This window comes from Nomascus leucogenys, chromosome 24 (genome assembly GCF_006542625.1).
Source record: "Nomascus leucogenys isolate Asia chromosome 24, Asia_NLE_v1, whole genome shotgun sequence".
Classification (NCBI taxonomy): domain Eukaryota; kingdom Metazoa; phylum Chordata; class Mammalia; order Primates; family Hylobatidae; genus Nomascus; species Nomascus leucogenys.
In genome coordinates, this window is record NC_044404.1 from 19,121,968 (window position 1) to 19,149,603 (window position 27,636).

Sequence of the window (27,636 nt, forward strand, 5' to 3'; positions counted from 1 at the left end):
GCTGGAGAAAGATAGCCCTTCTTTTCCCACCTGCACGCCCCACCTGTCCCCCACACAGGCAGCTCTCTCTCCTGGATGCCTCCCATGGCCGGCAGTGGGAGTCATTGAGGACCACAGGGTAGATCCCCTTGGACACAAGTGAGAGGGAGCCCAGTGGCCTCCAACTAGGGTCCTGGGAGGCTTCTACCAACCACACCCAGCTTCACGCCCCTCCACACCAGGAGCCACGCCAGGCTCAGTCACCCACGTTCTGGCCCCTTCTGCCTTCTGGTGGGGTCTCCCCCTGTACTGCCCACTGTTTGAAGTGGGAGGAGACCTGGGTCCCCAGCAGCAAGGAGCCCTTTGCTGCCAACAGCTCCCCCCAACCCACGGATACTCAGAGGGGCCCCGGATTGTCAAAAAGACACGCACGCTGGCCTTTCCTGACCTCATGGAGCAACCCTGCCAAAGGCCGCTGGGCCTGCGAGTCTCTCAGGCCCGCATAGACCAGACGGCACCTGGCCCAACCTGCCAGACGCCCCGCTGCACCCAGACACCGAGGCCTGCCCTCATCAAGGCGAGCTGGAAAGGAGTGGGAGCAAACACACACAGACCATCAGGGGAGCCCGGGGGAGGGCAGGATGGGTTAAGCGGCAGATTAATGCATCTCTACTCAGACCGAGGGAAGCGGAAGTGGGGAGGGGGCAGGAGGAGGGTGCCTGGTCTCCGATGCATCCAATGCATCCGTCATCCTCATGGTCAAACACAGCCAGCCAGGATTCTAACTAGAAGCCGAGCTCCGGAGCCTCGGAGGGAATGAAGCACTTTGCATGATGGGTGTGGGGGAGGTCATGACACCCAGGGGCAGCGGGCGGCACTTACGTCACTCATAAGCCCCTTAAACACCACCAGCTCGGCCTTGAGCCGCTCGATCTTCTCGTTCATCTCCTCCTGGATGGCGTCAGCCTCCTGTGCTGCCTGCGGGGACGGAGATGGGGAGGCTTCAGATGGGCTGGGTCCTCTGGGGATAGGAGAGTCTGGACACCTGAGTCCAGAGCCCTAGGCACCCAATGTCCACCCCAGCTGGGCACCTACATGCCAGGGAAGGGGTGCCAAGGACCTCGTCCCAGCCTGGCTTCCCACTGAGCACTGCTGACTGCTTAAAACACTTTTCAAAGGATTATCTATTACGTGGGAAAATCCATGGCAGGTATTAAAAGAGCAGGTTAATTAACAAGCAATCCTATTACATTAAAAATATGAGATCAATCCATGTGAAATTGCCACTATTGGGCCATCTCTGCTTTCAAAAATGACAATGTCATGTGTGTTGACCTAACATGTGTCTAAAGAGTGTGGGTGTGTGTCTGCACAGACAAGATTGGAAGGTCATACACCAGTTTTTCAACTGTGGAGGGGTGGAACTGGAGATAATTTTTATTTTTGTGCTTTTCTATACTTTCCACATATTTGACGATGAACCCATTAAATTTATAAAGAAAAAAGCACTTTCGTTATAAAAGAAAGGGAGATATTCAACCTTTTCCTTCTACACGTTGACAATTATATTAATCTGTCTCTAACTTTCTTAGACGATAAATGCTTTAAGTAGCAGAATGCAATTTCTAGACATTTTTGGAAGAACTTTTCATGCCTTCTCATGGGGTTGCTACTCTTGTTCCCATTTGACAGAGAGGAAAATAGAGGCTGAGAAGATGAAGTTTGCTGCCCAGGTTACACCGCAGGCGGGGGAGTTGCAGAGCCCAAAATGCAGAGATTCCAGCTAGAGCAGCAAGGGGAATGTTCCCAAATGCCCACCACGGAGAGCCTGCTCAGGCTGGGAGCCCACCTGCGACGTGCCCACCTGCCCTCTCCAAGGCCTTCAGCCCCAACCGAGGGCACCCTTCTTGCCTGGGGGCTTACAAACCATGTAGTCCAAGCCTCAGGTGGGGAGACAGTGACTGGTGAGAAGGGTCGCTGGTCCCAGGTTATATAGCAGCTGGGACTTGCACCCTGGGACCTGGACCCAGGCTTCTCAACCCCTGCATCAGAGCTCTTGTGCAACACTGTGCTGGTCCGTTCCTAGCTTCCAAGCAGAGTAAGTGGAAGGGGTCTCTTGGCTCCATAAAGGAGAGACAGGCAGTAGGAGGTAACAGAGTAGGGGCTGTGCAAGAATTTCTTGGCTTTGCCGCATGAAGACTGTGCCCCTTGGCCACATGGCTCTCTGGCATGCCTCTCCTGGTTGGGATATCTGAGGGCTCTTACCTCCTGCAGCGTGTCCACCATGGTCTGAAGGTTCATGCGCTTGGCGAGTTCCTCCTCCCATCTGCAAAAGCCAAGAGGAACGGGTGGTCAGAAGGTGAGTTCCCTGTGCCAGTCCAGCCCTCAGACACAACCCCAACACCCACCCGGGGCCTATCTTGAGCTGGGCAAGGAAGATGCATTGGGGCCTCCATCCCTGCCTGCCCTCTGGGAGCTCCCAGCCCAGGGGAGGTGGTGTGAGAGGACAGCCAGGCTGACGTATAACCAGAGTACCAGGTGGTGGTGACAAGTGCCACGTTAAGGTATGAGCCCAGCACTTCGTGAAGACAGAGGTGGCAGGGACCACCACCCTGCCTGCATGCAACCTGTAAAGTGCTGTGCAAGCACTGCTGCTCCTGTTGTTGCTGCAAGATGCAGTAGCAAAGCCGGTCCTTAGGAGCCAGCTACAGCCAGCTCCACTCTCAGGCTCTTCTTTGCACCCACAAGAAACAAACTTTTATTGTGCTAAGCATTGCGATGCCCTACAGCCTACCCAAACCAACACAGAACTCTCCTACGCAGGTGTTATCATTCCATTTTACAGATGTGGAAACCGAGGCTTGGAGAGGTTAAATAAATGTCTTGCCCAAAAACACACAGCGAGTCAATGGGTGGGGCTTGAATTCAAACCCAGGTTTGTTTTATTACATTAAAACAAAACTCAATAAATACAGTTCCCACTGATTTAGCGTTTACTATATGCCAGGCCCTGTTGTTCCAAGGGCTTCCACACCACTACTTTGACATGTGTACCGCCCAAAGCTGAATAGGAAAAGCGGGAGGGGAGAAGGCAGAGGAGAGTTCAGTGGACCCCTGCCCTTAACTGCAGGAAGGGGTGGGAGCAGTTCCCTGAGACTGCATGATAATACCAATTCCAGAACCACCTTCACTGAGACTTATTTGTACCAGGCACTGTTCTACATGAAGTTAATTCAATCCTCGTAACAACCTACGGCGTAGGTACCGTCGTTATCCCCAGGTGCAGAAAGCAAGGCCCAGAGGCACAAGCTGAGCCCAAGGCCAGGGTGAGATAGTGTGGAGCTAGGACTGAAACCCAGGTGGGGAGGCTCCACACTGGTTGCTCAGAATCCCCTTGTGGAGCTCCTCATAGGCCCAGGAACTGTCAAAGCCTGAAGGCCCTAACCCAGCTCCTCCAACAGAGTTCCTCCTCCCTGGAGGAAGCTGGGGGCAGGTTCTGTCCCTCCTGGGATGTCTGTCCATCCTGGGACAGACAGAGGAGCTTCTCTCCTTCCTCACCCCACTGCTACCCTCCGTACATGGCCTCGGAGCAGGGCAGTCTGAAACCCTTTTAGGATGCTGTCGGGCCAGCTAAAAATAGGCCAGAGGGGAGGGAGGGGTGGAGAGCCGGTTACATCACTGGCTTTTGGAAACAAGAGAAAACGGATACTGTTTGCATACACAGAGGAAAATTCCTCCCCTCTCCCACAGGAGACAGCCCCGGCCAGGGCTCCTGGAGGACACACACTCTCTCCCTCTCCCACTTTTCTCCAGCCTTTCCCAGCCCCAACATTAGCTGCTAGGCTGAGATCTGCGTGGGCTCCCAGGTCCAGACCTGGAGGGCAAGGGGCTGGGATTCCTGCCAGGGCTGGAGGGCACAGAGGAAGCTAAGAGGGGGCAGGAAGGGAACCTAAGGGCCTAATCCAGCCAGGACCATCTCACTGAACCTCCCCTCGTTGTACAGATGAGGAAACTGAGGCCAAGTGGTCAAGCCATTTGCCCAGATCACCCAGTATATCAGGAGCAAGGCTAGGAGTCCAGTCCCAGGCCCCTCTCACCGAGAAGAGCAGGCCCCATGTTGGGGACAGGAATCACAATGGGGTGAAAGTTCCCAGGCCACCCCATCCCTGCCCAGGAGCACAGGGCATCTGGGGCTTCCCTCAGGGAGTAAAGGCTGGAGCACAGGTCCCAAGCTGAATCATCTCTCCTGGCCACACTGCTCAGAGCGGGGAAGGCGACTCAATTCCAAAGCCACTGAGCAGGGCAGGTGCAAGGGTGAGCCCCAGTGTGGCTCTGGCTGCAGCCTGGCGTCTAGAGCCAGCCTGCTAACACATCTTGCAGCAAGAGCAGGAGTGGCAAAGAAGGGCACAAAACATAAAGAATGACATGACTCCTCCCTTGGACGCAGGCACACAGGGGCACCTCCCTGACACTCCCCATTTCCCAGAGGGGCCCTTGGGAATGAGGCCCAGCACCCCTCACTTCTCCTTTGAGCAACCATCTCATGAGAAAGGCGAGGCAGGGGCCAACAGACCCCTTGTACAGATGGAGAAAACGAGGACCGGAGAGGGAACGAGACTTGCCCCAAATCCACCCAAAGTGACAGTGGGAGCCCAGATCTTTGGCTTTCCAGACACAATAACAGCAAGAGCACCAGCAACCGTAACTAGGGGGTACGGTCTGGGCCCCACACACCCGGTTCACTGCCTTGGACACACACATCACTGGCTTGAATGTGAATTATTAACCCTCTTGGGGAAAGAATTTCTAACTAAGCCCATCTTGCAGATGAGGGAGCTGAGGTTCAAAGAGGTAAAGTAACTTGTCTAAGGTCACACAGCTAGCAAGCAGGGAGCTGGGACTCAAAGCTAGTCCAGTCTCTACAGCAGCGAGTCTCAGCCTAGAATGTGCACACCAATCACCTGGGCATCTTATTAACATGCAGATGCCGGTTCGGCAGGCAAGGGCTGGGGCAGACAGCTCCCCAGTGATGCTGGGCTACAGATGGCACTGAGTGGCCAGGCTCTGAAGACCACACAACCCAGCCCCTCCACCTCACCTCTCCCTTCCTGCCCCGAGTTCTGCAACCCCCCAACCCCACATCTCAATCGTGTTTCCTGAGCTGCACATACCAGACCCCCAGGATGAGCTTGCACAAATGATTTCATGGGCTTTTTATTTCCAAAGCCAGACTGGGGAGGCAGCTGGCTGGCCTGCTCCCAGGAGGTTGAGGACAGACCCCGCATGTGGACAGCAGCTGGCTTGACTGAAGAGCCTGTCGCCCGCCCTGACATCCCTCCCGGCGGTGGTGGAGAAAACCTGGCTCAGCCAGCTCCAGTGTTGACAATGCAGAAAAGCTCTGTCCTTGGATCGTTCTGAGGACTGGCGTGAAGGGCCAGGTGGGCGATGTGTTTCTTACGGCACTCCAGACACCCATATTCCCTGCCCACCCCCCCAGAGCCAGGGAGCACTCAGCTTAACTAAGAACTGGTCAACCAAGTTGCTGGCACAGAGATTTCAACACCTGCTTCCCAAGCACAACCCTCCCTCTTCCCTGGGTCTGCCCACAAGAGTAAGGTTTCAGTGGGGAGGGTGTTTCAGGCAGAGGGACCAACAGAAACAAAGAGGGCAGCAGCAAGGGACAGGCCAGGCGCTGTCTGCCACCAAGAGGCGGGTGCACCTACTTTGGATCAGGGGTTTGCGGACATCGTTTCCTGTCAGCCTGCGCCATCCCCGCTCCCAGCCCCAGCCCACGCTGAGCAAACAACTTGCCCAAAGACTGCCTAGGAAGTGGCAGTGCCTGGATTCAAACCCAGGTCTGGCGGAATCCTACGCCTGGGCCCTTTAAGACTGAAAGGGGAAGCAAGGCTGGAATGAACATAAAGAGATCACTTTGGGGGCACAAAGGCATTTTCCTCGAGTCTCCCTCGGCAGTCCAGGAGCTGTTCTGTTGGCTAGGGAGGGGTCCTTTCTGGTCTTTTGAAGACTCCAGGATATTGACAGGCCTGCCACCCCAATGAGGTGACAAACACATCCCAGTGCTCTCTGCGGGGCAGGGTCCTTCCATAGATCCCCTCCATCATACTGCACATGCACTGGGCTGGAAAGCTACCCTGTCCCCACTTTACAGGTGGGAAAATGAAGACCCAGGGCCTATGGACAACTCCAGCCGCGGCCAACATGGCTTGAATCACTGAGAGCCGCACCTGCCCACCCTGACCCAACAGCTCATAAAACTTCCAAATCCTTCTCTCTTCTAGCGCTGGATGAGAGAAGGGACATTTATTGATTACCTTCTCGCTGGTATCCACCACGTTAGGCACTCATACCTCCCTCTATAAAATCCCGCTGAGCCCTCCCCTGGGGATCGTCCCCATGTTGCAGATGAGGCTCAGAGGTCAGGTAACTCATTTCCCCTCTTCCTCTCTCCTCCTCAGCCTCCTGAAACCCTAGCCATTCTCCCAGGCTTGTCTCAAATGTCATCTCTTCCCCAAGCCTCACATCCACTTCCATTGTTTGCCCCACAGCTTAGAGCAGCGGAGGCCCCAGGATCTCCTCTTCCCCAGTGGCATGGTCGTGGGATCCCACGGCACACAGCTCTTGCCCAAAGGAGCCAGTCCCATGATGCCAAAGCCAGTGATGGCTCCACTGTGTGGTCACCGCCACTTCCACCTTCCCCACCACCACCGGGGGCTGGCACTCATCTCGGGAGGTCTCAGGCACAGAGATGGGGCAAGGAGGAAGCAAGAGGCAAGGTCCCTGGTCTAGGTGGGAAAACAGGCACAGGAGCCGGGTCTCAAGTCAGGGTCCAGTCCTTCTGCAGGCCCAGAGAGCTAGTTATGATGATCATTCTTGTGCTTGCTGCTGTATTCCCTGTACCTAAAACTGGCTGGGCACTTGCTAAGGAGTCAGATATTTATCGAATGGATTGGTTGGATGGATGGATGGATGGATGGATGGATGGATGGATGGATGGATGGATGATTGAATGAATCCAAAGCTGCACTTACTCCTCAGCGCCCTGATGGCCCTCGCCTCCAGCCAGAGCTCCTTTCCCCCAGAGCATCCTTAGCCTGAACCATCCCAGCCCAGGGGCTCACAGGAGGCAAATTCCCAGCATAGCCCCTGCACTCAGCTTCATCCATTCGGCTCCAGAGCCTCTCCTGGGAGAGGCCAGGCCAGGCCATGGGGAGGGATGGCCAGGGCAGGAAGCAGGCAGGAGAAGGAGAAACCTTCTCTTTCCCACTTCCCACAGCCCTGGGCCAGGGAGGGGAGACAGGGATGTCAGGACAAAGAGTGCAGGGAGAGGAAATGACTCCACAAAAGCACACAGCAGCTGAGATCGGGGGCCTTGGCCACCATCTTAGCAGAACAAGCACTCTCTGAGGCTGGTGGCCAGGAGGGGGAGGTGGCAGCACCACCCCAGCCAGATGTGGTCTCTCCGCATTCCTGAGGAGCCACCACTGGAACCACGTGAGGGACGAGAAGTCTCTGCCGGCCACTGGGGAAAGGGGGTGGGCAGATTCTATGCCAGTCCCCACCCCCACCGCACTCAGGGCCAGTGCCTCCCCCTCCCCCGTCAGCTCAAGATGACACACAGACCCGCAGGAAAGGGACCAACAATCCTGCCCTACAGAGGGGCGGAAGCCCAAGCTGAAGTCACCAGCAGAGGGGCTGACTCACAGATTTTTCACTTCCTGTGCAGTCAGAGAAAGAGGCTCGAGGCTCCTGCTCAGGAGGAAAGTAGGTGCAGGCCCAGCAAAACAATGAAGGCTCCAGGGACGAACCTGGGGCTCCTGAGTGAGCATCCCAAGACACCAGGGCAGCAAGAGACGGGTTCAAATCCTGCTCATCACTTCCCAGTTGTGTGATCTTGAGCAAGTCAGTTACCCTCTCTGGGCCTCAGTTGTCCCCTCTGTGAGTCGGGAAACCAGCCACCCCCTTTCAAAGGTGGCTGTGAGAACTGCAGGAAGGGGACGGTGTGGGTGAAAGCACCCCGCACCAAGCAGACCATGAGTGTTCAGCAGCTCCATGTGAACTGCACAGCGCGTGGCTGCCTCCCACCTCCAGAGTTGGGAGGGAGGTGTGCAAACGGCCAGCACCTTGCGGGAAGGCAAGCGGCCGGCACGCCTAGGCCGACTCACTCAGGTGAGGGGAAACGAGCTCAGGTGAGGCTGGGCTGGAGCCTTCAGTGGAAGACTTCATTCTGGGCCAAGCGTGGGCCTGGCCTCTGGCAGAGGGCAGGTGGGGGCAGAGAGCAGCTTCCTTCCCGGAGGGTGGAGGGCTGGCACCTTCTCAGCTCCACCCTGGCCTCGGGGAGCTCACCCCACTGCAGCAGGGCTGGGTGGAGGTGGCCAGGGAGCCATGCTGGAGCCCGGTGGCTCAGACCACAGATTTGGCCCGACCAGTGCCCCTCAGCTCTGCGCTGCCCTAGCTCCTGTGTTTGCCCACCTGCAGATGCACGGAGGCATCCTCACAGCAGAGCCAGGGCCAAGCCTGGGGGCCCCAACTGGCTGTTCTTCTCTAAAATAATATCTGAGCTGGAGGAAGAGGCTGCAGGCACAGTGGTAGACCAGGGGAGCCCTTTCTTCAAATGCGGTTTCGCAGAAGCTGATGGGTTGGGAAGACCAGAGCAGGCTCCCCGGTGGGGTCAGGGCTGCGTGCCCCCAACAGCTCCCACTTGCTTCTGCTGAGCCCTTCTAGAGAACCCGAAAACCACAACTGAGTCAACTTCCTCCTTGCACACCATCCCCCTCAAATACCACAGATAATTCATATTTAAGGCAGAAAAAAAATCCGATAAGGGAGTGGGAGTGGGGCAGGGCTGGGAATACAATGTGGAAATCCCGCCACCACTGCTAACACAGGGCTCACCTCCCGGGCAGCTCAGCACTGATGCACGTGTGGATGCGTTGCCTCCTGACTTCCTCTCTCACGTGGCGCGCTCCCCGAAAATGGACAGCCAATAAGCACAAGCCCCTGCACATGGAAGAGGCCCCCTCCTGCTTGCCCCAAGCCCCACCCCCCGGGGACACCAGGCACCACCTCTTGTGGCCTCCCCGCTCCCATCTCCGTGGAGCCCCTGATCCCCGGGAAAGGCTGCCTTGCAGACGTGCCCATTGGAGCCCGGCTGCCCAGCTGTACTCTGCTGCTCTCGGAAGGAAACACAAATTAAATGCCAACTGATTGTCTCCACGGAGGAGGTATTAATTTAATGTGAACACTTAACCAGGGCAGCCGATTCCATTACAGGCGGGCAGTAATGGCCTGGGCAGGACGGAGCACAGGCTGCACGCTGGGGATGGGGGCCAGGTTTGAGAAGCCACTAATCAAGTGTGCCCCAGCACACTGCCTCCCACACAGACACACAGAGCTGCTTTCAACCAGAAACAGCAGCCTCCTCCAGGGATCCCAGCAGGCCAGGTCTGCGCAAGGCTGCTCAGTGGAGAGGCAGAGGGGTCTGACATCCATAGGGAAGTTCCCTGTGGAAGAGAGCTACTGGGCTAGGAAGCAGGAGGTCCTGGTTCACATCCTGGCTATGTTGCTAATTCGCTGCATGACCCTGAGCAAGTCCCTTCTCTGCCCTGGGCCTCAGTCTCCCCATCTGTAATAGGATCTCCCAAAATCCCTTGGGACACGATATTTGCAGTGCTATTTGCACACCCTGGATAGGGCCCTTCCTTGGAGTCCAGAAGAGGTGACAGCCTCAGGGACACCAACTCCATCCAGAGTTATCTTGGGTGCCATCAGGGCTCTGACGGCCTGCACTCAACAGCACCCACTGGGTTCCCTCTCCCAGAAGCAGCAGCAGCGTGGTGTGGGAGCATGCATTCATTCGTTTGCCCCTCACTCATTCATTCCATAAACAGTTCCTGAGGGCTTGCCACGAGCCCCACAGGCCTTAGAGAGTCGAAGGCTGTAGGCAATTCTGCAGACCTCTCTAGGAAGGGCGGGTGAGCTGAGAAAGTCATCTGCCTCTGTGTGATCCCCTGAGGGCCTGCCTACCTCAAGGTAGGAGCCTCAGTCTCCACCTCTGTAAAATGGGGATAGCAATCCCACCTTGTAGGGCTCATGGACGGATCAGGAGAGCAGGTTCAAGTGAGGCACACAGGTGCCCTAGACGGATGATGGCCATGCTCTTCACAAGTATCACCCTAGCTCTACGTGCCTGGGGAGGGAGGGGCAAATGGGTGAGTGAAATCTGGACCCCCTAACCAAGGACACTTCTCCATCCTGTCCTGGCCCTCTGGGGACCCAGGAGCAACTGAGAGAGGTGGCACTGAAATTGAGTTGCTAAGGAGTTTTCCCAGCAAGGAGGTGAAAGTGAGTCCCATCGCCAGGAAGGGGGGATGAGCTGTGTGGGGTCATCACATTCCCCCAACTTGTTTCCTGGTGACCAAGGGGACCCTTTGCAGGGCAGCTAGCTGGTCTCTGGGCTCTCTGTGGTGAGCCAACAGGACTTGAGAGATGAGTGGGAAAGAACGGCAAGCCCCTAAATGGGCTCCGGCCCCCAGCCACACACTCCTTCAGGCAACAAGGCAGCAGCCTTGTGCAGGAAGTCCTGAAGCTAGTCCCTGCCTCTGCCCCAGCTGGCTCTGTGATCTGGGGCAAGTCCCTTACCCTCCCCTGGCACCACTTTCCCGTCAGTAATGCAATGATGTCAAACTGGATGAATTCTAAGGGGCCACCCAGCCAAGCCAGAAAACAACTTCCATGATCCCTGGACAAGCACCCTACGCTGACCACAAAGCCACCTGACAAACCACAAATGCTCAAAAGCCAGCTGAGACGTCTTGTCCTTGCATTCCAGCCAGTGTGTGTAGTGAAGAGGGGAGCAGGTACTCTGGAGCCAGAGGGTCCTGAGATCAAATCCCAGCTATCCATCTTGCAGTTCTGTGACCTTGAGCAAGCTATGACCCTCTCTGGGCCTTGGTAATCCCTCCCAGCTCCGAGGGGTTTTGCCCACATTCCATGGAATAGCATATGCAAAGTGCCCAGAACAGTGCCTAGCCTACCATGAGCATGCCATTGGTGTCATTCTCATCCTCACGACCTCCCAATGACAGCTGCTCAGAGAGGTGGGGAGAGGCTGGGAGAATGCTCTCGGACCACATTGTAAGTGAGGGGGTCAGACTTGAACCCAGGGCCATCTGACCCCAGAGCCACTGTCTGCATAACAGTCATGTCGTTGATGGTCATGAAAATGAGCTAGATGCCGACTTCACCTGGCTGGGTGGCTGGCAGTACAAGGGGACGGGGTGGCAGAAGGAAAGAAGCCAGATGCTAATGCCACAGAACCCCCCTATCAGCAAAACCCACTGAAAACCCTGCTTTCGCCGTCCACACCTCATAGACGTACCCCAGGAACTAATGGGCATGCCCAGCCCTGTGAGGTCTGTCCTAACAAGGGCCACTGTGGCAGCAGGTGGGTCCAGGGCAGGAGAGCCCAGCTGGTCTCTCCAACACACACAAGGCATTTAAGGGTGTTCACCCAGGGAGGCTGCTGGCTTTTTTGGGCAACATGGGGCCCAGGGAACCCCCAGGTCACCTGCCCCAATGCCAATCTGAGGTTTCAGTTGTTTTCTGAGCCACCTGTCCAATTCCCCCCTGTCTATATTTGCCCAGGTTCCCAGCATCACTCCCACGTGGTAGTGCTTGTTGAAAACAATTTTGGAGAGGCTGAACATGGTGGCTCACGGCTGTAATCCCCACACTTTGGGAGGCTGAGGCAGGAGGATCATTTGAAGCTAGGAGTTCAACACCAGCCTGAACAACATAGTGAGATCCCATCCCTACAAAAAAATTTTAAAAATTAGCCAGGCATGGTGGCACGCACCTGTAGTCCTAGCTACTTGGGAGGCTGAGGTTGGAGGATCCCTCGAGCCTAGTAGTTCAAGGTTGCAGTGAGCTAGGATCGGGCCACTGCACTCCATCCTGGGTGATGACCAGGATGAGACCCTGTCTCAAAAACAAACAAAAAACACCTTTGGAGAAACTGCAGCTCTGTGGACACTCGTAATCCCAAGCAGCATGCTGGGCAGTGCCCTCTTCCCACTGCTTCTGTCTAGAAACTACACCCACGTGGGCACTCCCCCCACCCCTAAAACACCAGGCCACTCCAAGGAGGAAATTGTCTCAACCAGCATCTCACAGTGAGGAAAAATCTGCATCGCAAATTGCAAGCCACCATGAAGTTTCTGGAGTACCACTGCCAACCTCTTCCAGGCTTGGGTACCCCTTCATCACCTCCTCCAGGGAGCTTTTCATGACTTCCCCAGCATAAGTCACTATGCCCATTCTGATGTTCCCAGTCCTGAACCCACTCCTTCAGCACTGGCATCCAGGGGCTGTAAATTTTCACTTCCCTGTCTCTCTCATCAGACTCCACTCTTCTCCGAGAAGGGAAGAATTTGCATTTATTGTAAAATGCTGATTAGGTGCTAATCATTCAACTCCCACCATCTCTAATTCTCACCATAGTTCTGTGAGCCGGATGTTATCATTCCCACTACACACACTCAGGTGAAATGACCTGTTCAAGGTCAAATCCAGGTCCATATGGCTCCCAAGCCTGGGCAGCCTCTCTATAGTCTAACGGTGTCTCGTCAGTTCTGTAAGCCCCACTCCCTGCCCACACCCCCAGCACATCACTTAGAAAATGCCCCTGGGTTACAATGCCAGGGTCAGATGCACAGATGTGTACACATGGGGTCACAGTCACTGACCCGGAAAAAAAGCCACTTTGCTCATGTACTTATTTCTCAGTGCCAGAGAACCCAGGGTGCAGGAAGGCCTCGGCACACCACCACCTCCACTGCCAAGGCAACGAGCTGGGGCCGGCACGTGGTGAGCAAGAAAGGCACCCAGCTCTGGAGCTGGATGGAACGAGGTTCAAATCCCAGTGGTACCAACCACACGCTCCTGGGCAAGTGATTTCCAACCCCTAAGCCTCCCCATTTGGTCATCATAAAGATGCCCCCTGCCTCTGGAGGCTGCTACAGTTTGTGAAAAGGAGGGTATGCACAGGCTCCGAATAAACGGAGACTCTCGTTCCTTCTCCTCCTTCCCTGTCACTGGCTCCAGGGTCTGAGAGAGCAGCACCCTTGTTGCTCTGGTCTGTAAAATGGTCTGTTTCTTTCTGGCTCCACTGCGCTATGGAAATCATGGGGTTGCGGGGAGGCTGCAGCTTGTCATCCGGCCCCCAGGCACTGACTGCAGACATCCCACCCCGACCCCTGCAGACTGGGATGCCAGGAGGGGCAGAGGATCTGCACTTCTGAGCTGTGTGCCTTTGAGCCAAGCACTTGACCGCCTGTGCTCCATGTCCCCTAGCTTTGAGCAGGGGCTAACGGAAGAACCTGCCTTGCCACTGGTTCTTCTGTAGTAGATGAGTCAACACACGTTTCACACTTAGCACAGTGCCCAGCTCCCAGTAAATACTCAATAGATGGAAGCTATGATTAGTCATGGAACACGGCCTTTCTGCTGTCCTCCCTGCCATGGAAAATGGGTAACTCAGCTGGAGGGCAGTTCCTCTGGGTAGACTGGCCAAGGCCCCGGGGATGAGGCAGGGTACCTGGGTGCCAAACCAGCCCCCTCTGCTACCAATGCTCGGCAACACGCGAACTGTCAAGACACACAGGAGGACGTCCCATCTCCCTTGTGTCCAATTCGGCACCATATCCCAGTGCCTGGCACAAGACCTGGCACCAAGAGAGCCTTCAGGAGCGAGCGCTGGGTGTTTCTGGAGACACCCAGGCCCGGCAGCCCAGAATATCTCCCACAGCCCAACTCAGGCTGGCTGCCGGCTTCCATTTCATCTTCTTCCCCCAGGACAGAATCAACAAACATTTATTTCCCAAGTGCTCACCCAGAAGCCAAGTGCTGGGGACACAGAAGTGGATTAAGAGTATTCTCTTCCCGCTGAGAGAGGGGAGGCGAGTTCCGGAGCTCTCGCCGGGGCAGGACCTCTGGCTCCTCCAGCCTCAGATCCTCAATCCCTTCAACCCAAGAAGCATGGGAAGTTCTGGGCACTTGGCTGCCTTGTGCCAGGCAAGCAGGGATGGAAGGGAATGCTTGCCCTGGGCCAGGGGTCATCTTCCTCTGTCCATGAGTGAAGGGGCCCCATCCAAGTTGCCACTGCCCATTTGTACCCAGAGGCAGGAGGAAGGAAACCAAGCATCCACCATCACACTGAAAACATCAGTTCCCTTCAGCAGGGAAGTGGGTGGCTGGGGATTATGGGGTAGAACTGTCACTCTGTCCCCTCTGTATCTTTTCTTAATACACATAATAGGCCAGGCACGGTGGCTCACGCCTGTAATCCCAGCACTTTGGGAGGCCGAGGCAGGTGGATCACTTGAGCCCAGGAGTTCCAGACCAGCCTGGGCAACATGGCAAAACCCCATCTCTACAAAAAATTTAGCCAGGTAGCCAGGTGTGGTGGCACCGCTTATAGTCCCAGATACTCAGGAGGCTGAGATGTAAGGATTGCTTGAGCCCAGGACCTCAAGGCTGCAGTGAGCCAAGATTGCGCCACTGCACTCCAGCCTGGGTGACAGAGCAAGACCCTGTCTCAAAAATAAATAAATAAACCATATAACAGAATTTACCATCTTAACCATTTTTAAAGTGGCAATAAGTGCATTCACACTGCTGTGCAACCATCACCTCCATCCATCTCCAGAACTCTTTCCTCTTGCAAAACTGCAGCTGTACCTGTTAAGCAGTAGCACCCCATGCCCTTCTCCCCGCAGCCCCTGGCAACCACCCTTCTACTTTCTGTCTCTGTGGATTCGACTTCTGGGTACTTTGTATAAATAGAATCAGATAGTATTTGTCCTTCTGTGAATAGCTTATTTCTCTTCTTTTTCTTTTCTTTTCTTTTTTTTTTTTTTTTTTGAGACAGCGTCTCACTCTGTTGCCCAGGCTGGAGTGCAGTGGCACAATCACAACTCACTGCACCTGCACCTCCTGGGCTGAAGCGATCCTCCTGCCTCAGCCTCTGGAGTAGCTGGGACTATCGGCATGAACCACCGCGCCCAGTTAATTTTTGAAAATTATTTTTTGTAGAGACAGGGTTTCCCCATGCTGTCCAGCGGGTCTCGAACTCCTGGGCTCAAGCGATTCTCCCACCTTGGCCTCTGAAAGTATTGAGATGACAGGCGTCAGCCACCGCGCCCAGCCTGGCTGATTTCATTTGGTATAATATCCTCAAGCTTCATCCATGCTGTAGTGTGTGTCAGAATCTCCCCTCCTTCTGTATCTTTTTAATTTTGAATCATGTCATGTATACCTGCTCAAAACATCAAAACCACTTAAATTTTTAAAAGACAAAAATACCTGCTCGTTTTCTCCTTGCTTTAAATTGCATGAGTGTTTACAATGATTACACAAGAAAGCGAAAAGAAAAAAACAGGTAAGCCAGATAAAACCAATGTAAAACCCACCCAAATGAATCCCCCTCCTTGAGAGAATTACGGTTAACATCAGCTCTATATCCTTCCCAGCTTTTTCTTATGAGATTTTCTGTTCTTATGAGATTGGTTTTTAACGACAATGGGATGCAACCATATGTGGTTTTCAAATGCGTTTTTTCCACCTGACAATATACGGCAGCATCCTCCCGAGCAGGTGACACAGCAGGTGGCTGCAGGGCCATTGGTTTGATGGGTCCTCCACTGTCAGCGCAGAGTCCTTGCAATCTAAACAAGACTGTGAACACCTTCGTACCCTCACATTTGCATACGTGTCCAGGTATCCCTCTGGGATACCCAGATTGGGTTTCTGGATCAAGTGTACAGATGTAGAAAAGGCTTTTGTGCCCCTCTAAAGAGCCATGTGTGACAAGCTGGAGAGAACGCTCTCCGGCATTCTCTACCACAGGCTCCCAGTTGCCAAGGGAGCCAAGGAAAAGCAGGGTCCTGGGCCCTTACTCCAGCTCCTGCAGCAACAATGTTTTGTGCCTTAGTTTCCTCATTAGTCAAAGTATTGCCTCCGTTGGGTGCAGGAAGACCCCACTGTAAATACTGTCCTTCCTCACCAGTGGCCCTCTACCTTCCCCAAGGAGTGAGGGTTGGGAGATCAGGCTCATCTGAGAAATGGGCCAGACACTTCTTCTCCAAAAGGGTAGACAGAGGTCTCACCTGGTGGGTGATAAGCCCTGGAGAACAAAGCCATATGCTAGGGTAGAGTAAGGCTGAATAGCATCCCCCCAACACCTCCAGCCCCCCTGTGCCAGACTCCATCACACTTCCAAGGCATGGGCTGCGTTCTCTGCCCAACAGGTTCTACACCCCTTCCCCTCTGTCATTTTCCTCTCTCTCTCCCTTACCTAAGGTGACTTCAGGACCCAGCTTATAACCCCCTCCAGGAGGCCGACCCGACTCCTTGGTCAGGGTCAAGTGCCACTCTTCTGTACTGCAAAGGCTCTGGGCCACTTGGTACTGAGGTTACTGATCCCCTACTGGGCTCCTCTACTTAACTCGTCTTTCTTTTCTCTCTCTCCCTCTTTCTTTTTTGTTTGTTTGTTTTTTGAGATAAGATCTCACCATGTGCCCAGGCTGGAGTGCAGGGGCACAACAACGGCTCTCCGCAGCCTCAAACTCCTAGGCTCAAGGGATCCTCCTGCCTTAGCCTCCCAAGTAGCTGGGATTACAGGTGCATGCCACCACACCTGGCTAATTTTTTTTTTTTTTTTTTTTTTTGTAGAGACAAGGTCTCACTATGTTGCCCAGGTTGCTCTCAAACTCCTGGGCTGAAGCGATCCTCTCGCCTCAGACTCCCAAAGTGCTGGCATTACAGGTGTGAGCCACTGCACCTGGCCCTCATCTCTTTCAAGATCAGGCCCATCTCTGGGTCACAACTGCAACTCCAGTGCCCAGCACAGAGCCTGGCACACAGGAGGCTCCATAAATATTCACTGGATTAAAAAGGCCCAGTAAATGTCATCTCCAGGGCCTTCTCTAGGAGATCCAATTTAGGCCAATGCAGCCCTGTCGCCTTAGACATGGCCTCCCTGCCAGCCCCTCCCTGCCAGCCTCAGTTTCCCCAACCTCCACAGTCCAGGCCAACTCTGCTACTGTCTTCTCTGCACTTGAAGCCTGGGCCTACCTTGCATGGGGCAGATGATGGGAAAGTTGGTGTCCACGGCTCTCCATCCCTGGGACATTGTCTTTCTGCCTAGGCCTGGTCAAGCCCCCATGGACCCTCCCACCCCATCCCCAGTGTCTGCTGGCTCTTGCTTAAGTGGAAGCCAGCAGGGGGTCTGGGCAGCAGGTCTTTGGGCACTCAGGTCAAGAGGCAGGAGGCCCAGGGGGTCTGTGCCCAGGAGAGTGTGGGGGCCCCCCGGCCCAGGGTTATGTTTACAGCTTTGAGAAAAACAGCAACTCCCAAGGCTATTTTGGAAACCTAATATGTACTTTGGGTCTCTCCACTGTTTATTCCAAGTGACTGTGCTGCCCTGGAGGTAAATGTAGGGCACCTCAGGGTAATCTCCCGCATACTTACTCACCCGCAGCCGCCCTGGAGCCAGCTGCCTGGGAGCCCAGATTTTCCTTATCATGTGCAGCCTGAAAAAATGAGGGGCTGGCAGCCAGGCAGAGCCCACCAGGCGAGAGTCAGCACATCTGGATTGAAAGCAAGGCCCTGCAGCCTTAAGCCAAGTCACTTCCCTAGGGCTCAGTCTCCTCCCCTGTAAAATGGGTGAGAATGACCCCACCTGGATTAAATGAGGATGGGCAAACACAAACTGGCTCCAGGTGGGGCAAAGAAAAAAAAAAAAGCACAGGACACGGGATCCTAGGACATCAGACGGGGACGTCCAGGTCAGTCATAAATGAGAAGTCTGAAGCTCAGAGGTGGGAGGTGATATGTCCAAGGTCCCACACAGGCAGCGGCTGGCTCAGTGCACCTCCAGAGACTAGGAGCTGCCTGCCATGCCGCTGGTAAGGGGAGGAGAACATTCCAGAGCAATCTCCAGGAGGGAGGAGGGAAGAGTGACAAGGACCCAGCTAACAAAAGACACGTGGGGCTTGTACAACCAAGGATGGGTGACAGGGCAACGGCCACCTGTCTGTGCAGAGCCGTCATTGTCCTCACTGGCCGGGAAGGGGCAGGTTCCAGTGCAGCTGAGACAGGTAATTAGACTGCAAACATGCGCACCAAAAGAATTAGTGACTAAATACAGCTCAAGGGGACGGACTCATTACTTAATCCCAGGCTCCTGTCATCATGGCGGGCCCTGGCATTCCACCTGATGTGAACCAGTGGGGAGTGCGGAGGCAGGGCACCAGGCAACCCCACAACACACAAACAAGAGTGTTCCTCCCACCTACCCATGGGGCTGGAGAGAGAAGCCAGTCCCCTTAAGATGAGAGGGGGAATGAAATGGAGCAAAGCCTCCCAGGGACCCTTCTGTGACTGCAAAGCCCCTCGGAGAGCATCTTTATTGGAGCTTGTCATCTCCTCACCCTCATTCTGCTGATGGGGAAACTGAGGCTCACCAAGGTGCAGTGACTCATCCAGGGTCACATAATCATAACAGCATTATGGAGGCTTCCATCGGCCTGGCCCAGCCGCCACTGGAGGGCAGAGCCTTGGGGCTCTCAGACGGATGGAGGGTCCTCTGAGGGGAATCCCTCAAGTGCTGCCCAGATGCTGTCGGGCACCCCACACAGGGGAGGCAGAGGGTCACTAGCCCCAGCTATGCAAAAGAACTGGCACCAGCACAGCCTCTCTTCTCAACTCCAACCCAGCGGGGGCTCTCTTCCCTCTGAGATTTGGGCCTCCAGCCACAGGATTCCCAGCCCGGACTCAGAAAAAAGCCAAAAAGGAGATGGTCCAGGCCAGCGCGGCGAGAAGAAGCCAGCCTGGGGCAAAGTGGGAGGCCATTTGCAGCCGTCCCCTGTCCCTTATCCCAAAACACTTTGATGTCAGGCAGAGCTGGTATGGGTGTCCAACTCAGGCACTCCCCAGCTGGTGATCTGCTAAAGTGACTTTACCTCTCTGAGCCTCAGTTTCCTCATCTGTAAAATGGGAATACCAACAGTACCTACACCTCCCGGGATGGTGAAGACCCCACAAGATCATAAACACCAGTGCCTAACATTATTTTGCTCCACTTAGCGAGCAAGCCCCACCTCTAGCTGCTGGGAAGGCTGGGAGGGAGGCTACTGGGAGGGCTGCTACAGCGTCCAGGGCCCCGGGCTTGGCTAAGTTGCGCCATGCTTCCCCTTAGAGGCTTTGTCTCTGGGTTCCCTCTCCCATGCTGGGACTGGGGAACTGTCTGGTATCCAGAGTGACCAAGTGCCCAGCACACCGTAGGCCCTCAACCGCTATTGACTGGATGAATGAGCTTGTGAGCTGGAGCCACTGGGCGTAACCACCAGCAGGGCCTTGGGGGAAGCCCAGCTCTGCCTGTGCTGACTTACTGTGTGGCCTTGAGTCCATCCCTGCACCTCTCTAGACCTTCCGCACGAGGAAGCTCCGACCACACCAGGGACTCAGACTCCCCCAGCTCACACCTAGGGAGACCCTGCAGGGAGCGTGGCCAGAGGACAGCCTGCCTAGTGGGGAGCCCCCTCCCAACTGGCCTGGGCCCCCAGGGACAGACAGCAGGGGCCACGCCCACCCCTGCAGGCCCTCAAAGGCAGTCTCCTCCTGGAGAGTCCCAAGACTTTGCCTTGGGACAGATGGGACACAGTGTGGTATCTGTCAGGCCAGATGGCCTGGTTGGCCCCAGGGGCCGGGACACCAGCTGGGAGTCCAGCCCTGGCAGGCAACACTGCTTAACCCCTTCTTGCCCCAGCCATAGGAGCTAGTGTCCCCCTGGCAACTTAATTACTGGTGTACACTCAGGCCTCCGGTCCTCTCCCCTCGGAGGTGAGGGGCCTCCCTGGCACCTCTAGGGCCAGAAGGGAGGCTGGGAGGCTGTGGGAGAGAGGAAGCCACAGGGTGGGTGGGAGTGGAGAAGATGCCACTGCTTGGCCCTGAGGGCAGCCCAGGACCACCAGGAATCTGCCAGCCCAGGGAACCAGCAGGCAGGAGCACTGATTCCAGGCCAGGGAGCCCTCTGGGGCTACATGGGGCTGGCGGTTCTGCTTCCAGGACATCTGTCTGTGGCAGGGACCGCCAGGCCAAAAGGCCACCGGCCACCTTTCTCAAGCCCCCTGCCCAAACCATAGAAACAGCATTGCCACATGAAGGAGGACACCCAACTCGGACAGGCTGGCTGAATGGCTGTGGACGTGTTGCTCAACCTCTCTGGGCCTCAGTTTCCCTATCAGGAAAGATGGGACCAGAGTGATCCCTGAGATCCAGGCCACTTCTGGCTCAGAGGGCTCCATGACTCCTGGAAAAGGAATGTGCCTCCCTCCCAGAAACTTGTGGGATCCTACAGGGACCAGCCAGATCTTTTCTGCATGAAGATTGTGTCTCAACTTGTATCTGAGTCAAGGCACAGTCTCTCAGGAAGTGGAGAAAAGGGAGATTGTAGGTGGGAAGAGGGTACGCAGCAAGGTAATGGTGCTGCCTTGAGAACCACCAGGCAATTGATGTCCAACCACTTTCCTCCTCTGGGAAAGGCTAAAAAAAGGGGGAAATGCAGCAGTAGGGATCACGGTTAGACACCAGGGAGCACTTCCCAATGGAAAAGGCCACAAGGACACTGGATGGCCCATCTCAGAAAGGGCTCTGGAATGTGCTTCCAAGCCAGTAAGATCTTCAGGGAGGATTTGCAGTGGTCCTAGCCCCAAGATGAGGAAGGAACAGATGACCTCTGGAGACCCCTGGAGGAAAAGAAGCCAGGGTCCAGTAGGGTAAAGTAAACAGGGCCTTGGAGTCTCTCCCCTCAGGGGCTCAGCCAACCTGCTGCTCCAGACATGGGAGACGTGAGAGAGTGTCATCTCAGGGCAGAGCATGGCCAAGCTTGGCCGCAGTCTGGGGCCTGCATGCTGGTTCAGTAGACACCTCTGGAAGTCTCTCAGAACAGAGGCTGCCAGCAACTTCCGAAAAGCCAAGAACACATCAAAACAGCAGAGGAGGAAGAGCTAGGTAAGGGGGCTGCCGGCCAGGAGTGACAGCTGTCTGTTGACACAGCGGAGAAGCAGAAACATGGGGCTGGGAACTACAGACCTGACTTTGAGCCCTAGCTCCGCCACTCGCCCCGTGCAACTTTGGGCAAGTCACTGCCCCTCTCTGACAAAAGGGAGAGAAAAGGTCTAACCAATCTCTAAGGACTCTTCCAGCCCTGATTTAATAGTCCCTTGGCAAGCTCCCCTGATTCCACAAGCTCCCAGTTCACGCAGCATCATCCCCAAAGCCCAAACATAGGGCCTGAGCACCGTGGCCCAGAAAAGGATGGATGGATGGACAGACTGATGGACAAACGGATGGATGGATGGATGGACAGATGGACAGACAGACAGATGGATGGAAGAATGAATGATCAAGTAGGGTAATCCTGGCAAAGAAGTGCAGAAGGTCCTAGGTGTCCCCTGGGATGCCTCCTTACACCTGCTCACAAGACCTCCCTGGAATCACTTGCCAGTGATACAGACCCTCCAGTATCCAAATCCCTTCTTTAACTTGTACGTACATGTGCAAATACCTACACATGCAGATACAAATACGCAACACGTGCTCAAAGCAGTGACCTAATTCTGAATCCCGACGAGAAAGCTCCAGGTCCCCCCCAAAGGCCATGAGGTTTATCTGCTCCAGTCTGATTCTAGGGTATCTTGGCTTTTAGAAGTCCCTTTCCAAAGCTGGGTGCAACACGAGACTCTAGTGGTGGAACCTACTGGTGATCTTGGAAGCCAAAGAGACCTGAGGTCACATGCCCATTCTGCCACTCTCTAGCTTTGACAAGGAACAAGTCATTTTACCTGGCACGACTCAGTTTTCTCATCTGTACAATGGACATACCCGCAGCCACCTTGCTGGAGTGGTGCGATGTTCCAGAGAACACATGTGTGTGGCTCAAACACTGCAGTGGGCATACAGGGTGCTCTCAGGAAGTGAGCAAGATGGCGATAGAATTATGAGATCTTGGCTCCCTTCTTGGAGGGGCTGAGCGCAAGCCAAGCCTCCCAAGCCTTCTCTGTTTGGGCCCTACAATCCCTTCCACCTCGTTTCCCACCTTGGGGGGTGATGTGCTCGGACTTAAACCGGGCAGAAGCTACAAAGCAGCCTTTGTCTCACAGATGAAACCCTAAACCAGCTGCCCTGACGTCAACTCTGGAAAAACAATGCCAAGCCAGCCTTCAACGTCACTCCTTTGCCAAGGTCTGGGAGTGGGCCCTTCACCCACAAGGCCTCGCAAGGCAATCTATGAAAACACAGAAACCATCTACCCATCGCCTATGGGGGCCCAGAAGGCGGAACGGCCGCCTTGCTGCTGCTGGGCGCAGGGCAGGGTTTGAACCCCTGTCTTCCAACTCCCGTATCTCAGCCTGCCAGAATGAGCTCGCACGTGTGGCAGAGAGTACTTTGGGTAACAGTCTGCAAGAGGCAGGTTCGAATCCTGTTCCTGGCCCTACCTCAGAGTGAGACCTCAGACCAGCGATGTGACCCCCTGAGGCAGCTTCCAAATCCACACAACGGGGAGGCTGAGACAGTCCATGATCCCCAGGGTGGCGGGGACAGGGAAAGACTCCACCATTCATATCCACATTCCATCAGGCCCTCCTAGGAGCCACAGGCTCCAGGCAACACCCTGCACTGGACACAGCCTTGAATGCCAGGTCTTGCCTTCCCAGTCACCCTGCACTGACAGTCTGCTCGAGAAGAGAGGGGACATGACCTCCTCCTCACTGCCCAGGCAGCTCTACTGGGGAGAGGAAGTGCTCGGAACACAAAAGGCCAGTCTTCAGCCAAAGGGGGAGGGAGCAGGCAGTTCTCACTGTGCCCTGTTTTCCTTGTGTATGAGATGGGATGGGATGATGAGACCCACAGGGTGTTGGTGAGCCTGGCCCAGGAAAGGCTGCCCTGTCTCCTTATCTCTGGGGTAAGCCCTGGAGCTGGAAGTCTTGAGAACTTTGCCTAGAATGTTGGAGTTGGGTGAACCACAGAGGCTGATCCTTCATTCCCCACAAAGACTATGTTTCCACAGCTCCTTGTCTGGGGACGTGGCCTGACAAATACTACTTTGGGATTTGTACACATTTTTATATGTACAAACTGGGGCCTGGGGGCTGGTGGGGGCCAGGCCAGGGCAGGAGGGAGGGAGCGGTAACAGCTGAGGGGCCAGCGGCACACTTAGCACTCTGCAGGCAACATCAAATCCTTGCAACCTCATCAGCTAAGATTGTCATCCCCATTTTACAGATGAGAGAACTGAGGCTCAGAGCAGTAACACAACTCCAAGCAGTCTCACCTCAGAGCCAGAGCTCCCACTCAAGAGAAGGCCCAAATCACGGGCCAACAGGAAACATGAAGCAAGAGCAAATGAAGAAATTTCTTTTTAATTCCCCACAATCGAATCACGCCTTAGGGCTCAGAAAAAGAATAACCTACAAGTTGGAGGTCCCTCAACTTGGCATCAGGTTAATTCTGGCTCTGCCAGCAGTAGCTTGCTGAGTTCAGGCCATCAGTCTCCAAGTCAGATAAGTCCTGATGTTTTATTTTATATTATTTCTTTTTTTTTTTTTTTTTTTTTTTGAGATGGAGTCTCATTCTGTCACCCAAGCTGGAGTGCAGTGGCAAGATCTTGGCTCACTGTAACCTCCACCTCGCAGGTTCAAGCCATTCTCCTGCCTCTGCCTCCCAAGTAGCTGGGATTACAGGCACGTGCCACCACACCCAGCAAATTTAAGTCCTGATGTTTTAAATGCTAATATTTTATTTAAAGGTAAGTGTGAAACCAACTGCAATGTAATATTAAGACTCAGCCAGCCATGGTGGCTCACATCTGTAATCCCAGCACCTTGGGAGGCCAAGGCAGGAAGATCACTTGAGACCAGGAGTTCAAGACCAGCCCCGGCAACATAGCGAGACCCCTATCTCAACAAAAATTATTAAAAAAAAAAAAAATCAATTGGGTGTAGTGGTGTGTGCCTGAAGTCCTAGCTCCTTGGGAGGCCGAGGCAGGAGGATTGCTTGTGCCCAAGGAGTTGAAGGATGCAGCAAGCTGTGACTGTTCAACTGCACTCCAGCCAGGGCAACAGAGCAAGACCCTCTCTTAAAAAAAAAAGTCTTTCATATAAAAACATGTGCAAATCCCAAAGTACTATTTGTCAGGCCACATCCCCAGACAAGGAGCTCTGGAAACATAGTCTTTGTGGGGAATGAAGGATCAGCCTCTGTGGTTCACCCAACTCCAACATTCTAGGCAAAATTTTCAAGACTTCCAGCTCCAGGGCTTATCCCAAAGATAAGGTGACAGGGCAGCCTTTCCTGGGCCAGGCTCACCAACACCCTGTGGGTCTCATCATCCCATCCCATCCCATACAAAAGGAAAATGAGGCACAGAAATGGTGCAGCCAAGCGCAGGGCTGGCAGATCGGGAAGGCAGGTCAGGGTCAGCATCCCAAGACCTCAAAACCAGGCCAGAGGCTGGATAAGTGCCTTTTGCAACATGGAGACAAACCCCACGGGCAACCTCAGATGTCTCTTTTGTAGGCAGAGGGAGCTTCATCCACAGCGCCAGGGACCCAGATGTCTGGTCAAGGAGCAGGGCCCTGTCTCTGCAGACCCCACTGTACAGGCTCCGAGTCATGCCTTTGGCAGTGGCTTCTCTGCTCCAAGTGCTCTGTCCTCTGGGAGTTTTCCAAACCCCTCCTGAAAGTGCCAGCAGCCCCCAGAGGGAGCCCTGAGCTCAAGGGTTTAAGGAGAGTCCTGTGGAGGGGGCAGGGTGAAAATACCTGGGTTCCAGCCCCTGCTCTGTTGCGTGACCTCAAGATAGCTGCTCTCCTTCGCTGGGCCTCAGTTTTCTCATCTATAAAATGGTCATGAATATGCGAATGGGGTGAGAGAGAAATAGAAACCACTAAAGAATGGCCGAAGGTCGCTTTGAAAGACAGAAGGCATACCTAACTTGGTTGGGATGTCAGGGAATGATTTTGCCTGGAAGCAGGAGGATGGATGAGATGAGCTTGAAGGGTACCTCGAGCCCTCCGGGGATGAGAGGAAGTCACAGGTGTGAGGGAGAAGGGACAGCCAGGGCGATCGGGGGCCAGGGCGGGGAGAGGTAAGGGGAGCAGCCAAGCCTCCCCCAAGCCCCCAATTCCTGACCTGTGTCTAATCCTAGGCCTTGGACCATAATGGGGGCTGGGGAAGCTGAGGGTCCCCAGTGGACAGCATTGAGCTCCAAACCGGCAGCTTCTCTCTCATTAGGCAGCCTCCCTTGCCCCCCACCATGATGTCAAGACCCTACCCCCTAGCCCCATAGTACAAGGGGTCTGCAGTGGCCAGAGGCAGGGCAATGACCTTAAGGGCTCCAAATCCAGAGGCTCCAGACCTGTGCTTACATGCGTGTATACACACACACACACACACACACGTACATGCATGCACATACACGCACACTCACGGGCTCACAAGGCCCCAGCAGCAAGAGCCACTCACCAGGGCCCAGCATCTGGCTGAGGGATGGGGGACAGGATGCCCCTCAGAGCCCTGCCCCGGGCAGGATGGGAGTGAGACAGCCAGCCATAAAGAGTAGAGATCAAAACAAGAAAGAAAGGAAAGAGGGAGAGGAAAGGAGAGCAAGAGAGAAAATGAGAGCCAAGAAGAGCATGAGGAGGGAGGAGGGGACAAGCCAGGGAAGAAGCAAGCACAGGACAGGCCAAGTTCTGGCAGTGCCAGGCTCAAGCCTGGGCACCAGGAGCAGCTCCACACTGTGTTCTGCACAGCAGCTCAACTCCAGGCCCTTGTACACGCTGTCCTCTCTATCTGGAACACCCTCTCTCCTTCTCTTCCACTCTTACTGAACCTTCCAAATACAGCCTAGGTGATGTCACCTCCAGGAAGCCTTTCTTGACTGGCCCTAAACTGGCTTGATTACCTCCCAGAATCCCTGGGCTTTGGGCACCCCAGGGTCTCACCAGTGTCCCACCCAGACCTCCAAGACTCTCTGGTCCTGACTTTGCAACAAGCTTTCCCTAAAGCTTCCACTACCACGCCCCAAGATGGCCTTCTGCCTGTTACCACAGTGGGCCAGGAGCAAAACGGGGGTGCCAACGGGCCCTGGGAAGATGGGCTGACCCTATACAGAGAGGAGCCTGTCTGCCGGGGAATTTCACAAGGTCTACTTAGACCAGTAGCTCTTCCCCTCCCCCAAGACAGCAAACAGGTGGCAGCGAGCCAAGAACTGTCTTAAATAACTCAAGTAATAAAGATGGCCAATTAAGAGGGCGGAAGGCGCTGTCTCCACTGCAGGGGCCTCTCAATCGAGCAGCAGATGAGCAGGGTCCGTGCGAACACACATCCCAGAGTCGGAGCACGCAGGCCAGAGGGCTCTGAGCAAGCATCTCAGAGACAGCTCAGAGACAGGCCCCACCCCCAGCACGGCCACGTGGAGGGGCTCCTGCCAGGGCCAAGGCCCAAATGCCATTCGATTCTTGCCCAGCTCCTCTCCCCAGAACCCCCAGCCTTATTTAGTGATTTTTGCCACAGCAGCCAGAATCGGAGCACCATCATCGCACTTGCCATCCACGCAACATGACCATTCCCATTTCCAGATAAGAAATGGAGGCTCCGAGAGGCAAAGTGACTCTCCCAAGGTCTCAGAGCTGACAGGCAGCAGAAATATACCCTGCAAGTTCCTCTCTTCCCAGCTTTTGGGTTCCACACAAACGTTCTGCTCTAAGCTGTCTAACATAGCAGGCTTCTGCCCAACTTCCCATCCCAGGATCCAGGGGAGGTGTGAATGTAAAGGCAAGAGAGGACAAGGCATTACATGGAGCTTCAAGGAGCTTCCGCCTGCATGGGAAGTTAGAAAAGAAACCACAGTGTGGGTAGAGCTCAGGGCTCCCAAGGATTTGGTCCCCACAGGCACTCCACTTGCCAGTTTACAAAGTGCTCCACAGGTATCATTTTACACAGTCCTCCAAACAGCCTCATGAGGTCAGATTTATTACTCCCATTTCACAGAAGTGAAAACTGAGGCTCAAGCAGGAAAGCTGCTTGCAATGGGCACGGCCCTTTCCGGTACTACACGGGTTTAAGGTTGGAACTGGAGCCTGACTTCCTGGGGTCAGATCTGGGCTTGCCACTTTCTTTTTTTTTTTTTGAGACGGAGTCTCACTCTGTTGCCCAGGCTGGAGTGCAGTGGCGAGATCTCGGTTCACTGCAACCTCCGCCCTCCAAGTTCAAGCCATTCTCCTGCCTCAGCTTCCTGAGTAGCTGGGATTACAGGTGCCTGTCACCATGCCCGGCTAATTTTTTTGTATTTTTTTGTAGAAACAGGGTTTCACCATCTTGGCCAGGCTGGTCTTGAACTCCTGACCTCATGATCCACCCACCTCAGCCTCCTACAGTGCTGGGATTACAGGCATGAGCTATCGCACCAGGCCTGGGCTTGCCACTTTCAAGGTGTCTTGGCCCAGTTCCCTCCCCTGCCTCTGTGGCTCAGTTTTAGCATCTCTAAAATGGGCTAATGATAGCACCCAACTCACAGGG

At 54.7% G+C, this 27,636-nt stretch overlaps 1 protein-coding gene across 3 annotated transcripts in view; it reads right to left on the minus strand.

Moving 5' to 3' along the window:
* The window catches only part of IFFO2 (intermediate filament family orphan 2), a 51,964-nt gene that overhangs the window by 14,504 nt on the left and 9,824 nt on the right, over positions 1 to 27,636 (minus strand). For all 3 annotated transcript variants that reach the window (XM_030805104.1, XM_030805107.1, XM_030805106.1), the window contains exons 2-3: positions 2,245 to 2,305; positions 862 to 957 (exon numbers count right to left, since the gene is read on the minus strand). In XM_030805104.1, the coding sequence (XP_030660964.1) occupies positions 862 to 957; positions 2,245 to 2,305 (157 nt within the window). The remainder of the gene's footprint in view (positions 1 to 861; positions 958 to 2,244; positions 2,306 to 27,636) is intronic.